Source organism: Lithobates pipiens, unplaced genomic scaffold, assembly GCF_037356315.1.
Source record: "Lithobates pipiens isolate NorthernLeopardFrog02 unplaced genomic scaffold, aLitPip1_a1.2 Scaffold_23, whole genome shotgun sequence".
Lineage (NCBI taxonomy): Eukaryota > Metazoa > Chordata > Amphibia > Anura > Ranidae > Lithobates > Lithobates pipiens.
In genome coordinates this window covers 112767196-112781755 of record NW_027507785.1, presented here as the reverse complement: position 1 = coordinate 112781755, position 14560 = coordinate 112767196, and the positions used below count along the sequence as shown (strand labels likewise).

General features: G+C 39.9%; 1 protein-coding gene across 13 annotated transcripts in view; it reads right to left on the bottom strand.

The window, feature by feature from the left end:
* The window catches only part of PBRM1 (polybromo 1), a 156545-nt gene that overhangs the window by 124924 nt on the left and 17061 nt on the right, over positions 1 to 14560 (bottom strand). For all 13 annotated transcript variants that reach the window (XM_077452205.1, XM_077452210.1, XM_077452209.1 and 10 more), the window contains exons 2-6: positions 11924 to 12079; positions 11568 to 11665; positions 8080 to 8227; positions 5246 to 5380; positions 3385 to 3501 (exon numbers count right to left, since the gene is read on the bottom strand). In XM_077452205.1, coding sequence (XP_077308331.1) covers positions 3385 to 3501; positions 5246 to 5380; positions 8080 to 8227; positions 11568 to 11665; positions 11924 to 12064 — 639 coding nt within the window. In that variant the 5' untranslated portion in view covers positions 12065 to 12079. The remainder of the gene's footprint in view (positions 1 to 3384; positions 3502 to 5245; positions 5381 to 8079; positions 8228 to 11567; positions 11666 to 11923; positions 12080 to 14560) is intronic.

Genomic DNA, 14560 nt, shown 5'->3' with positions numbered 1-14560 from the left:
TCTCACTGTTACAATGACAATTGAAAATCCATGAGGGGAGATCTTGCATTGAGCCCCAGACCGAGGGAGATTGACAGTTATTTTGTGTTTCTTCCATTTGCAAATAATCACAAAACAACTGTTGTCACCCTCTCCAGACTTGTGTAGGTCTACCATCTTGTCCCTGACATCCTTGGGTGGTTCTTTGGTCTTGGCCATGGTGGAGAGATTGGTTGCTTCTGTGTGTCTTTTATGGGTAAAAAGCTGAGATTAGGAGCACTCCCTTTAAGAGAGTGCTCCTAATCTCAGCTCATTGCCTGTATAGAAGACACCTGGGAGCCAAAAATCTTGATGAATGATAGGGGATCAAATACTTATTTTGCTAATTAAAATGCAAATCAATTCATAACTTTTTTTAAATGCTTTTTAACCCCTTCCCGCCGAGCGTACACAGATGTGCGTACTCGGCTCCCGGGGTTATTATATCGGGATGATGCCCGCAGCTGCAGGCATCATCCCGGTACTGATTTTTAGAGCCAGCGATCGGCTTTCAAGTCACAACAACCGATGCGGCTAAAAGCCGCTCGGCTGTTATGCCGGAGGAGCGGGAGGGGACGCCCCCCCCCCCTCCCGCCGCTCTTACCGGGGTTCCCGTTCAATCAGGAGCACCGATGAACAATCCGATGCCTCTGGTGGCTAGGGAGGGACTGGAATGAAGCCGTAAGCGGCTTCTTTCCAGTCTCCTAATTCTAAACACGGAAGCGACGTCATGATGTCACTTCCCGTTTACTCTGTGGCCAATGGCGGTGGATTTAAAAATATATACAGTATTCAGTATCGCCGAAAACAGCGAACTGAAATACTTTGAAGTGTAAAGGAGGGATTAGAGGTCTTTTAGACCCCCGATCCCTCCATAAAGAGTACCTGTCACCACCTATTACTGTCACAAGGGATGTTTACATTCCTTGTGACAGCAATAAAAGTGATAAAAAAAAAAAAAAAAAAATAAAAAAAAAACAATTTATTCATTTTAAAATAAATAAGAAAAAATATAATAATTTTTAAAGCACCCCCCGCCCCCACGCAGCAAAGAAAACACACACGGAAGTCGCTCCCGCATATGTAAGCGGTGCTTAAATCACACATGTGAGGTATCGCCGCGATTGCCAGAGCAAGAGAAATAATTCCACAAGTGCGTACAATTATAAAGCGTGACATGTTTGGTATCTATTTACTTGGTGTAACATTATCTTTCACATTATGCAAAAAAAAAAAAAAATTGCGCTAATTTTATTGTTTTGTTTTTTTAACATGCATGAAAGTGTCCCTTTTCCCAAAAAGTTGCGTTTAAAACACCGCTGCACGAATACCGTGTAACATAAAATATTGCAACAATTGCCGTTTTATTCTCTAGAGTCTCTGCTAAAAAATATATATGATGTTTGGGGGTTCCAAGTAATTTTCTAGCAAAAAATATGGATTTTAACTTGTAAACACCAAATGTCAAAAATAGGCTTAGTCATGAAAGAGTTATTGGAAATTTTTGATGTTATCCTGTCTCTCACTGTTAAAATAAAAACACGATTCAAATTATAGACTGATAATTTGTCAGTGGGCAACCATACAAAATCAGCAGGGGCTCAAATACTTTTCCCCCTCACTGTAGGTGCGGTTTACAGAACATTACTATTAAAATCAATGGAGGCAGCAAATAAGCGTCTCCTGTGTGAATAGTACTGTGTATATTCATGACAGACATTAAAAGGTGGTTATGAGGCTTGAAAAAATCCTGAATGCCGCTTAAGCACAGGTTACTTACACATGTGTAAAGTAGACCTTAGACTAGCAAGTTTAGCTTCGCCAACATAACTGAAGCCAAACTCCAGCTAACACTCTTTAAAGCAGAACAAAAAGTCATGCTTTCAAAAACTGCAAGAAACCAGACTCTTTAATGCAGCAGAGACAATGCACTGAGTGTACTCCTGTACATGTAGACCCAGAAGAAGATGCCAGCGGGAGTTGTCAAACTGTTGACTAGAAATGCAAGTATTGTGACGTTTACACCTGCTTTGCTCTCTGAAGAGTAATCCATATTCTAATCGCTCTTCAGACAGCATTTGACAGGCTGTGAGGAGGCTTTGTATTGCCTCACCACCACCTGTTTTAACCACCTAAATACCAGACAACCGCGTCACAACTGCACACGTTGTGGGCAGTTGTAGTGTGGTCCAATTCACTCACTGGTATAATTCCTGCCGCGAGCATGAAGCAAAACATATGAACACACTGGCACAGTATGGTTGAAGGGTAGTAAAAACGCATCTGAAAAAAGTGAGGTTTTAGCCCCCCCCAATTGCAAGAGTTAACAGACCCATACAGTAACAGTGTTTCTGGCTGTGATACAAACACACATGGCCTGCATAAGATTCCTTACTGAAAACAATGATGAAAAAAAAAAGGGACAATTAATCGATAACCATATCCTCCATACAGAACCTCTAGTTCGCAATTTGAGTCTATATGGAAAAAAAAATGCATCTGTATTATCGCCAGAGCAGAATAGGTGCAATACAGTTCACCAAAATCTTGCAGTGTTTATAACACATTTGCTTATATCTGCAGTTTCACTTTAATATACATCACATTAGGGCTTATTTACTGATGTGTTGTGGTAAAACACATTTTTTTTTTTTTACTGCTACATATCAAGCCAATTGCACTGCATTAAAAAAGTACAGTGTGTCCTGTTATAGTGCATTGCATAGCTTTATCAGCCCATTCAGAATAAATGGACTGCCTACTATGCAAATTAACATACAATACCACATATACATTACTGCATCACACTAGTATGAAGGGCCCATGCTGTTTTAAAGTGGTTGCAAACCCTTTACAACCACTTTAAAACTACAGGCAAGCCTATAACTAGACTTGCCTGTAGCTGCACTGGATATCTCCTAAACCTGAACAGTTTAGGAGATGTCCCTGTATTTGCATGTGCCGACATCATGCGGCACATGCGCACTTAAGCCAACTAAAGCAATGGCAGTACATGCCGGTGCTTCAGTTATGCTGTGCTGTTCGCAGCTGCTCCCAATCGCATGCGTGGGAGTGGCGCCATCGTGGCTCCGGCCAATCACAGCGCCGGAGCCGTGATACCCGGAAGCAAGCCCTGGGCGACATGTAGGCGGCCTGAGGGGGAGACGAGGATGGCTGCAGGGGGATTCATTCTCGTGTAAGTAATTCATAATGAGCTAGTATTCTATGCATACTCATTATGCCTTTATCTTGCAGGGTGTGTTTTTAGCTTTTCTTTGCAGGAGAGTTTACTTCCTCTTTAAAACTGATCCAGTTTAGTTGGGTAAAATCCTGTTGCCATCATGTGACAGATTCTTTGCCACTTACCATTTTAGATGGGACTTTCTGAAAGAGATCACTGATTATTCTGCCATTGGGATCTGTGGCAGTGGTGACAGATTCCAAAAGTTGTTCCAGGGTGGGTTTTATATAATTCTGAGAGGGCTAAAAATAAAAAATATATATTAGGTTAATCGCAAAATTTCCACAAAATTTGAGTTTTCTTGTCAATAGAAGGATGTTTCTTATAAACACACACAGAGACAAAGAGATTGTTTTACTAAAACTGGAGAGTGTAAAATCAGCTTCCAGGTTTTTTTTGTCAAAGCTTAAAGCGATTGTAAAGTCTTAGTTTTCTATTAAAAAAAAAAAAACATGTTATGCTTCCCCACCCTGTGCAGTTGATTTTGCACACAGCAGCCTGGATCCTACTCTTCTCAGGTCCCCGCTGGAGCTCCCTGTCCTGTTGAGTGTCCCCACAGGGAGCAGCTTGCTATGGGGGCAGCCAAGCTGCAGCTCTGTGTATCCATTTAGACACAGAGCTGCAGTACGGCCCCACCCCCTCTCTCTGGATTGGCTGGGTCTGATTGACAGCGGCGGGAGACAATGGAGCTGCTGCTGTGTCTCAGTCAATCAGAAGGGAGAGTCCCAGATGGCCGAGGCATTCATGGGCATTGCTGGATAGAGAGGGGGATTGGTAAGTATTAGAGAGAGGCAGCTGCACACAGAAGGCTTTTTTCGTAATGCATAGAATGCATTAACATAAAAAAACCTTCTGACTTTACAACCATTTTAATTGAACAAGCTGAAGGTAGAAGCCAATTGCCTACCATGCACAACTGTGCCAGATTTTGCACTCTCCCGTTTTAGTACTTAAACCTCAAAGTGCTCCTTTGTCTATTTAATAAAGCGCTGCGTAAACTGTCGGCACTATATAAATCCTGTGTAATAATAATAATAATAATAATAATAATAATATAAAATGGGCAAAAAAATTAAAAACAAAATAATTTAAAAAAAAGGTTAGTATGGGACATGCATACTAAAGATTGTCTTGATTTCTCTGGTCATAACTACTATAGATGGAGGGGGCTTCTAACATTGATAAATATTTTGTAAAAAATGAATCCATGGTGATGCTAATATTTAAATAAACCTGATTTCCTCTCACATATACTGTAACTTATAAAAATATCTATATATTTCTTTCATATGAAACAAAAATATAAAATGTACAGTATGCTACATTAGTCTACTTTAAAGTGGAAGTACAGCCTATACAACAACAGACAACAGATGCCCCATAGTAAGCCTGTGTGTGAAGTTGCCACACAGGTATTGAAGTCGTTGTCGGCAATCTCGCCTCTCCCCTGAAGCTGACACATCATGTGACGGGACCAGAGCACCCAGTGAATAGGCAAGAATACACTTCTTTCCTCTACAGGCTATTTAGTATAGGACCTAGGCCGGCCATACACGGTCCGAATCTTGGCCAGTTCAGCAGGAACCGGCTGAGATTCTAACCATTAATGGGTAGGCTTAATGTACCATGTTAATCGATAAATCAACTTGGGTACAAGCAACCTGCCGGATTCTCTTGTGATTATTGCTAGTGGCTCCTACAGCTGCTAATAATCATCACTGTCTACTCCTGGCAGGGATGGCTTCCCCCGACAGTCCCCCTTACGGGAGAAGACAATTGCTGATTTCCTTGTCAGCACTGTGTGTTGATGGGGGAATTGTGCAAATTTTTTTTCCTGCAACCCGTGGTTGCAGGAAAGAAATCTGTATCGTGTATAGCCAGCCTTAGAATGGGGGTGGCTGCAGATTTAGGATTAAATTCGTTTAAACCAGACTTTAAATCAAATGGAATTACACAAATATGCATGCATACAAACTTATATCGTACCTCTCCTTCTGCAGTATCTTGTGTATCATCTTCATCATCATCTTCCTCACAGTCACCCTTCTGGATGAATTCATTTCTTGTGCGTAAATAAAGATCCCAAAGTTTACATGCAGCTTTGTATTCTGGCGTATCAGACTGTTGGGTAAAAATGGAAGTAGTAAAGTATTTCTTTTTTTTTTTTTTTTTTTTATGTTTTTTGGAGAACTGACAATTTTTATTGATAATATTTTTCAAGATAAAACAAAGAAAGTACAAGACATTCAAATTAGCAAAGAACAAAAAAGTGCCAACATAATAAATTATAAAACAGCGATACAAAGATAGGGTGAACCCCAAAACGGTAAAAAATATATTCTTGCCTAGCATAGGGATAACATAGTGAGATCAGCAAACTTCCAGCTCAACTAAGTTAACAGAGTATACAACTGTTTTCAAGCCCTACCGAAAACAGAATTCTTTTTAATTTTTAAGGATTTAAAAGTATAAAGGATAAAGAAAGTATTCAACAACTGACATGTCTAATGTTATTGCATTTTAACAGAGGGAGAAACTTGATCTTAGGGCCCAAATATCAAGTAAACAAAACAAAAGAAGACATTATCTGAGCAAATAGGCTTTACTGTCATGGATTTCCTTAAGCAAAAGTACCTCATAAACATACAATATATTGCACATTACTGGCACATAAGCTGGCTTACTTGGTGTTGGGAGTATATTCCCACAGGCTATAGGCTGACAGTACCGGATCTCCGGTCTCATCTGCTTCCTCCTCTAGAGCTTGGTGGAAAACAGTATTTGTAATTTTCTGCCACTCTCCTCCTACTGTGTGCCCCTGGATTTTCAATGAAAGAAATGGCAGCAGGCACATATCCTGGCTGCATATGCAGTCTTCATAAAGACCCCATGCTTGTCCTAGAGTGTCACACTCTGCGGACTTCAAGGGGTGTTAATCACTGCTGCTGTGTACTATATGGTACACTCGGCTTAAGACCCCTTTCACACTGGGGCGTTTTGCAGGTGCTACAGTGCTAAAAATAAAATAAATAGCAAAGCGCCCTGAAAGAGCCGCTCCATTCACTCCAGTGTGAGAGCCCGAGGGCATTCACACTGGAGCGGTGCACTGGCAGGACGGTAAAAAAAGTCCTGGTAGCAGAATCTTTAGAGCAGTGAAAGAGCAGTGTATACACCGCTCCTCCACCGCTGCTGCCCATTGAAATCAATGGGGTAGCACAGCGATATTGCCAGCAAAGCATTTGCAGGTGGTTTTAACCCCTTTTTCTGCTGCTAGTGGGGGTTAAAAGCGCCCGCTAGCAACCGAATACCTCCGAAAATACAACGGTAAAGCGCCACTAAAAATAGCGGTGCTTTACCACCGGCAGCGTGGCCCCCGCCCCAGTGTAAAAGGGGCCTTAGTGTCATCTGGATGAGAGAAGCTACTACATGGCTCAAAAAGTGCAGCGAACAGTGTAGGGTGTTGTCTAGCTCCCCTCTCTGTGAATGCAGTGTTGTTTCTCAGTATATAGAACAGACTTGCTGTGTTTTATATTGTCCATATATTATCCACACACAGCAGCAGTAAGGAGTATGGGAGGGGATCTCACACTAGCGCAGTGTGCTCTGGACTGCAAACATATAGCATGTGATTCATTGTTCTGCCTACCTCTGTGAAACAAATTTTACTTTGGCAAGTAGGGCCTAACTTTTCTTGCTTAAAGTGAAACATTAGTCAGAAAATTAAGTCCTGCTAGATGACTTCAGTCTGGCCCTTTTTGCAGGTATAGTTATGTAAAACATTAAAAATAAGTTCCTATACTGTTTAAAATTCAGTAGTACACTGTCTATCCCTGCTCTGCACATGCTCAGTTGCTTTTAGGCACTGCTGAATTTGTAGAGGCTGATCTCTTGACAGTCTTAAATCAGAATTAAATCCTCCTATTCTTTACCACCAACGGTGGCGGCAGTGTGTGACTACTGATGTTTCCATCCGCTGACAGTGTACTACTGGATTTTAAATAGTATAGGCATTTATTTTTAATGTATTACATAGCTATACAGTGGAACCTTGGATTACGAGCATAATCCGTTCCAGGAGAATACTTGTAATCCAAAGCACTCGCATATCAAAGTGGGCTTCCCATAGAAGTCAATGGAAACAAAGAAAATGTGTTCCACACTGACTTCTATTGCATGCAATACAGCATGTGGCCAGAGGTGGAATGGGCGTCGGAGAGGCTCGGAAATACTCAGAGACCGCTCGGATGCACTCGGAAACACTCAGGAACAGATTGTTTCTGAGCGGCTCTGAGTGTCACTGACGCATGAATACTGCTTGTTTTGTGAGACAACTATCGCAAACCGAGTCAGGGATTCCACTATACCTGCAAAAGGGGCTAGCCTGAAGTGATCTAGCAGGACTTCATTTTCTGACTAAAGTTCCACTTAGGAAAAATCTTTGATGGATAATGAATTATAAAACTGAGTAAAATGCTGGCAACATGCAACAGAAAGTATAGGCCTCCTGACGTGATCTGCACTGACAGAAAGAATCAGCCATTGTGAACTCTGATCCTCCCCTTCAGCACACAGTCAAACACAGACCTTCAGATATACAGTATGTCCAGCATTAACTAAAAGGTTGGTGTAGAGAATATGCAGGAAATATTTTGGTCTTGTTCATTATCTTTTCCAGCAACGCTGATAACATCGTTTTACTTAAAGTGCAGCTTTTGATCAAGTGTTAAAGTTCTAACAAGAGCAAGATTGCAAAGCCATTTGTGGCTTCGTAAATATTCAGGCAATCTTTGCCTAAACAGCAAAAAGAAATTAAAGTTCACCTTGTAGTATGATTTAGCATTCTGAAACAGCAGATGAAAATCTGCAGTCAACAGGTTAACATCCTCATATTCCTCCATCTTTAGTTTCTGCTGGATTTTCATCAAGTCAATCGGCTGCGAAACAATTTCGTAGTAATCTGGCTGGTTTCTAAAAGTCAGATAAACAAACAGATAACAAATTACAGATACAACTATAGAAAACAGGACACTGTACATTCAAATATTCCCAATGAAACCTTCAGTTAACAATGAGAACGTGCTTCCTGTTGAGGAGTGCTACACAGCGATTATGCATTACCATTTTATCCTTCCAGTGCAAGTCTGTCTATCTGCAAATATTAATATAGACTGAAATATATTGTTTACTGAATATCTTATAAAAGTTATATACAGTAAAACCTTGGATTGCGAGCATAATTCGTTCCAGAAAAATGCTTGTAATACAAAGCACTTGTATATCAAAACGAATTTCCCCATAAATAATGGAAACTCAAATGATTTGTTCCACAACTATTTATTCATAAATCCTTCAGTTTATAGTCCAGATTATAGAAATGCGATAGGTTGTGTAACCATAAAATGTCCATCCACAAATGGAAGCCTCCACAAGGGCAAAATCCATCAGGAGCTCCAGAGTATAAAAGAGAAGAGAGGCGCCTCTAAGTGTAGCAATATGGTTACATTTAACCACTTACAAAGACCAGACCACTTTTTGCGATTCTGCACTGCGTCGCTTTAACTGACAATTGCGCAGTCGTGCGACGTGGCTCCCAAACAAAATTGATGTCCTTTTTTTCCCACAACTAGAGCTTTCTTTTGGTGGTATTTGATCACCCCTGCGGTTTTTATTTTTTGCGCTATAAACAAAAATAGAGCGACAATTTTGAAAAAAACGCATTATTTTTTACTTTATGTTATAATAAATATCCCCCAAAAATATATTTAAAAAAAAAATTTCCCGCAGTTTAGGCCGATACGTATTCTTCTACATATTTTTGGTAAAAAAAAAAAAAAAAAAACCCAATAAGCGATTATTGATTGGTTTGCGCAAAAGTTATAGCGTTTACAAAATAAGGGATAGTTTTATGGCATTTTTATTAATATTTTTTTTTTTTTACTAGTAATGGTGGCGATCAGCGATTTTTATTGTGACTGCGACATTATGGCGGACACATCGGACATTTTTGACACATTTTTGGGACCATTGTCATTTATACCACAATCACTGCTTTATAAATGCAGTGATTCCTGTGTAAATGACACTGGCAGTGAAGGGGTTAACCAGTGGGTGGCAGTGTAGGGGTTAAGTGTTCCTAGGGGTGTGTTACTAACTTTGGGGGGGTTGGGCTTTAATTTAGTGAACACTGATCTCTGCTCCAATCACATGGAGCAGAGATCAGCGTCACTAGTTGCTAGGCAGAATGGAGAAATGCTGTTTACAACGACATTTCTTCATTCAGCCGCTCCGTGAGACGATCGCGGGTATGCCCGCGGCAATCGAGTCCGCGGGTCCGGCGACCGGCCTCACGGGAGTCCCGACCAACGCGGGAGCACGCCGCCGGCAGCGCGCTCCCGATGGCAGGGCGGCAAATTTAAGGGACGTACAGGTACGCCCATTTGCCTGCCCGTGCCATTCTGCCGACATACATCAGCGTGCGCTGGTCGGCAACTGGTTAATGAAGGTACAACATCTAGCAACTCACATCGTTGATGATTAAAAGAGGCACATCTAGGTATGCAGGCATCCAGGGTTAAGCTGTCCTGTAGACCATCCTTCGCACCACCGACTCTCACCGCTGTCAGTCTGCAATCATGGCCAGAAAGACTACCCTGCAGTAGAGTGATCTAAAAGTGGGGCTTGAACCGCTCGTGGAGCGCAGAGTGGAAGGGATGACGTCAATGCTGGTGAGGAGGATGGTTTACGTGGACAGCTTTACCCCGGATGCCTGCATACTTAGATTTGCCTCTTTTAATCATTAACCATGTGAGTTGCTAAAAGTTGTACCTTCATTAAATGTAACCATATTGCTACACTTATGCCGCGTACACACGACCAGACTTTCCGGCAGACTAGGTCCATCGGACAATCCGATCGTGTGGGCTAGTCCGATCGCATTTCAAAAAATAAAAAATATTCTGATGGACCTAGAAATAGAACATCAAATCTATCAGTCGGACTCAATTCTGATGGACTAAAATTGGGGAAACCGTTCGTCTGTGTGCTAGTCTGATGGACCAAATACGACGCAAGTGCAGCTATTGGCTACTGGCTATTGAACTTCCTTGTTTAGTCCCGTTTACTTCATCACGTTCAAAAATAAACAGACTTAGCCCGTTCGTGTGTGGCCAAGTCCATTCATTAAGTCCATCAGAACTCGAGAAGACTTAGTCTGCCGGAAAGTTCGGTCGTGTGTACGTGGCATTACAGGTACCTCTCTTCTCTTTTATACTCAGTTTTGACATGAGGCTACTTGTATACCAAGTCAAAATTTATTAAAATATTTTGCTGGTCTTGCAAAACGCTCTCAAACCAAGTTACTCTCAAACCAAGGTTTTACTGTACATTACAAATTTACAAATCTGTACATAATATAAATATATATTTTCTGAAAACAGAGACTCTGTAGAATAAAATAGAGGCAGTTGCAATTTTTATCAAAAATTATCAAATTTGTAATTTTCAGTAAACAAAATCCTTCAAATTATCTCTAGTGCACAAACACAATACAATACCACAATTTTAGTAAAAATATAAAATATGAGGTTGCATGGAGTAAACGAATACCAAATGTCAAGATTAAACAGAAGTTTGCGGTTTCTAAAAAATGACCCTACATAGTTGCCTTTATGCTGCAGCATCGCTGTGATGCTACAGCTGTCCCATGTCAGCTCTAATAATGCTGGCCATACACATATAGAAAAAAATAAATAAAAAAAAATCTAAATTCAAAAATGTTTGTTTTAAGAACATTGGTTTCATTTTGTAATTGTTACTGGGGTCAAATTGACATTTGTTTTCAACCACAGTGATGAGAAAATATGTGCATGGGTTTTTGTTCAGGAATTATATTCATTCTTAAATCAACCGTTGAAAGCAACTGAGAATTTTCCTACAAATTTTCTAGTCTTAAAATCTACTAGTGTAAGGTCAGTTTAAGAGCAATCACACATTTAAATCAGAGAAAGTGGTTTTATTAAACTTTCATTTTTTTTTTAAACTTTATTTTACTTGATTTATTTTATTATAGGGGGCTGATAAGACCCTCATGGGAGATCATACTGCAGGATACAGTTGCTCTCTAAGAGACATCACAGGTGTGACCCCTAATGTCACCTCAGCACTCTGTTGTTGAATCCAAGAGGCCGGATTTTGACAGGTCTGAACCCAAAAATAGTAAAAGAAATAAAAAAAAAAATAATAATAATAAAAAAAAAAAAAAATAAAAAAGGGGGGAGGGGATAAAATTGCAAAAATAAATTATTTTTACCTGCGCTTCGGGGCCCTAATAAAGAGTTCACATAGAATCCGCCCTTGATCATCTTTGTAGTCTCTAATTGTGTTATAGAGCTCATGGCAAACTGCAATCTACAAAAAAAATGTAACAGTTAATAACACAAGACAACTACTACATAGCAATAAAGCCCCTAAGCTTCATTTATTAAATAAAAAGAGTAAGGCAACATAAAAGATGCCTCCTGCCCATTAACACTATTAAGTGTTACTTGATAAAGTTAAGTGCTTATATATAAACAATTTTGATAAGTCTGCCAATTGTCAATACAATAAAACACCAACATTAAAATAAAATGTACAGAGTGGCTTTAGGTTTTCTCTCGAACTTACTGGATCCACAGTTGCCACATTGGCAAGTCTCCTCCTTTTCCTGCCAGAGTTTGGGGTACTTGTGGCATGCGGTGAATCATCAAAGTCTCCGCCACTGACACTGCTGGACGGGGATGTAGCTCTGCGTCTCTTGGAGCTCATGAGCTCTACGTTGTCCTACAATAAAAGTGAAAGAAATTAGGATTTTTTGGCTTACCTGTAAAATCTTTTTCTTGGTGTACATGACAGGACACAGAGGATCTGTGATATTCATGACTACTTGAGTTATACTGCCACCCAGGTGAAAGAACACTAGCCAAAAAATAAGAATATAAGGCAGGAATCTCCAGGCATATCCCCTCCCAGCTCAGCTAAACCTCCATTTTGTTGCATGTAATGAGCACAGACAGAGGAGAAATCTGCGTGTCCCTGAAAATTCTAAATTTCCTAAATCATACACCCACAGGACACAGAAGACTTGATGTTTAGGACTATTTCAGATGTCCCAAAGCACTGAACATGAGGAGTGGGCAGAACAGCAGGGCCAAAACAGCTAATCGATTATGAAATTAATCGATTACTATTTTCATAATCGATTAATTGGTCACTAACATAATGGGGTTTAAAAAAAAAAAAACTAAAATTGGCCCTTTATAGTACAAAAAGCAAATCGCTACTGTAAATATTACTTTCACTGTCCCATCATAAAAAATTAACCCCTTACGGTAGCGATTATTTGCTCTTTTTGTACTAATTTTTATTTTATTTTTAACCCCATTATGTTACTAAACATCTCAGGTCTGGGTCTCTGTTTTTTGGTACTTTTTGCAGAAACACACTACAGTTCATTGACATGGTTTCCTATGGGACATGTTCACATCCATGATTTCTTCATCTGCTGCATATTTGGAAAAGACAAGGACTTTTAAAAACGCAAAATGGTGCCATTTTGTTTTTTTGGTTCAATATACTTCGATGGAGAAGCTGCAGAAAAGCATGTAATCATGCGTTTTTGCAGCAATTTTTGTTTTTTTAATCTGCCCAACAACAAATTGCAGCAAGCCAACTAATCGATTATGAAAATAATAGTTAGTTGCAGCCCTAGAGAACAGCAACAAGGACAAAATAGCAAATAAATAAGAAGGAGGGGAACCCCACCATAAAGCCACCTGCAAGACATTCTGCCCATTAGCTGGTGTCTTCTGCAGAGAAGTGAACATCTACCTGGTAGAACTTTGTAAAAGCATGAAGTGAAAACCAGAACAGAAGAAATTTACCATGCTAGTAGACTCCAAAAAGCTGCTAGCACCACAATTGACAAGTACTATTGTGTATTAAAGTACATAAAAGTGCTGCGTTAAGTGTAAATACAGTAGAATACATATACATAAAGTGCACAAGATAAAAAAAAAAAGTAGATAGTTTCAAGTCCCAGAAACTCAATATCCAAAAGAATGTCTACAAGGGGCCACCAGAGGTGTACTCCTATATAAAATGAGTCCTCATAGGTGATCATTCAAAATGTCGATCCCTAAAAAGTGACAGACACCAGTATGACGATATCCACCACCACAGATAGTATGGGTAAGCTTACCAGAAAATGTGGACCCAAATACCATATGGCAATGAGTCATTAGAGAAGGGGTGAATGGATATCACATAGAAAAATGCACAGAAGACCTGGTTCCCTATGTCTTCTGTGCCCAACCACCACCAGACGCTATTAGAAGTGGAGTCCATCTATACCAAAGTCGTGGGGATAAGCGAGATCCATCAATGGAAAACACACTAAACAGAGTTCCCTATGTGAGGTCTATTCACCTCTTCTATAGTGACTCACTGTCATATCGTATTTGGGTCCACATTTTCTGGAAATTGTACCTATACTATCTGTGGTGGTGGATATCGTCACACTGGTGTCTGTCACTTTTTATGGATCAACATTTTGAATGATCACCTATGAGGACTCATTTTATGTAGGGGTACACCTCTGGTCCCCCTTGTGGACATTATATTTGAATATTGAGTTTCTGGGACTTGAATCTATCACTACCTGTATTTTGTGTACTATATGTATTCTACATTATTTATAATTTACTGCAGCACTTTTATGTCCAAAGGAAGAACCGCGCTCTTCATAGCAGAGCACTAAAAAAAAAAAAAAAAAAAAAAAAAAAAAAAGGGTCTGATGAGATAGTGAATGGAGAAACAAACAGGGAATCAGACTGTCAAAACGAAGCTGTAGATTACAGATAAACTAAAACTGCTTGCACAGCATACAAAGAATGAAGAACCTTTCCTTGGGACGCCTAGGGTTAAAGGGGTTGTAAAGGTAATTTTTTTATTTTCTACATAGGTTCCTTTGAGCTAGTGCATTGTTGGTTCACTTACCTTGTCCTTTGATTTCCCTTCTAAATGTTTTTTTGCTTTGTCTGAATATCTCACTTCCTGTTTCTCCTCAGTAAACTTCTCACCATCATTCGAGCTGGTGGTTAGTCAGCCAGAACAGCTTACTGAACAGCTTACTGAGGAGGAACAGGAAGTGAGAAATTCAGACAAAGAAAACAAAGAAAAAAAAAACATTTAGAAGGGAAATCGAAGGAAAAGATAAGTGAACCAACAATGCACTAGCTTAAAGGAAGCTATGTAGAAAATAAA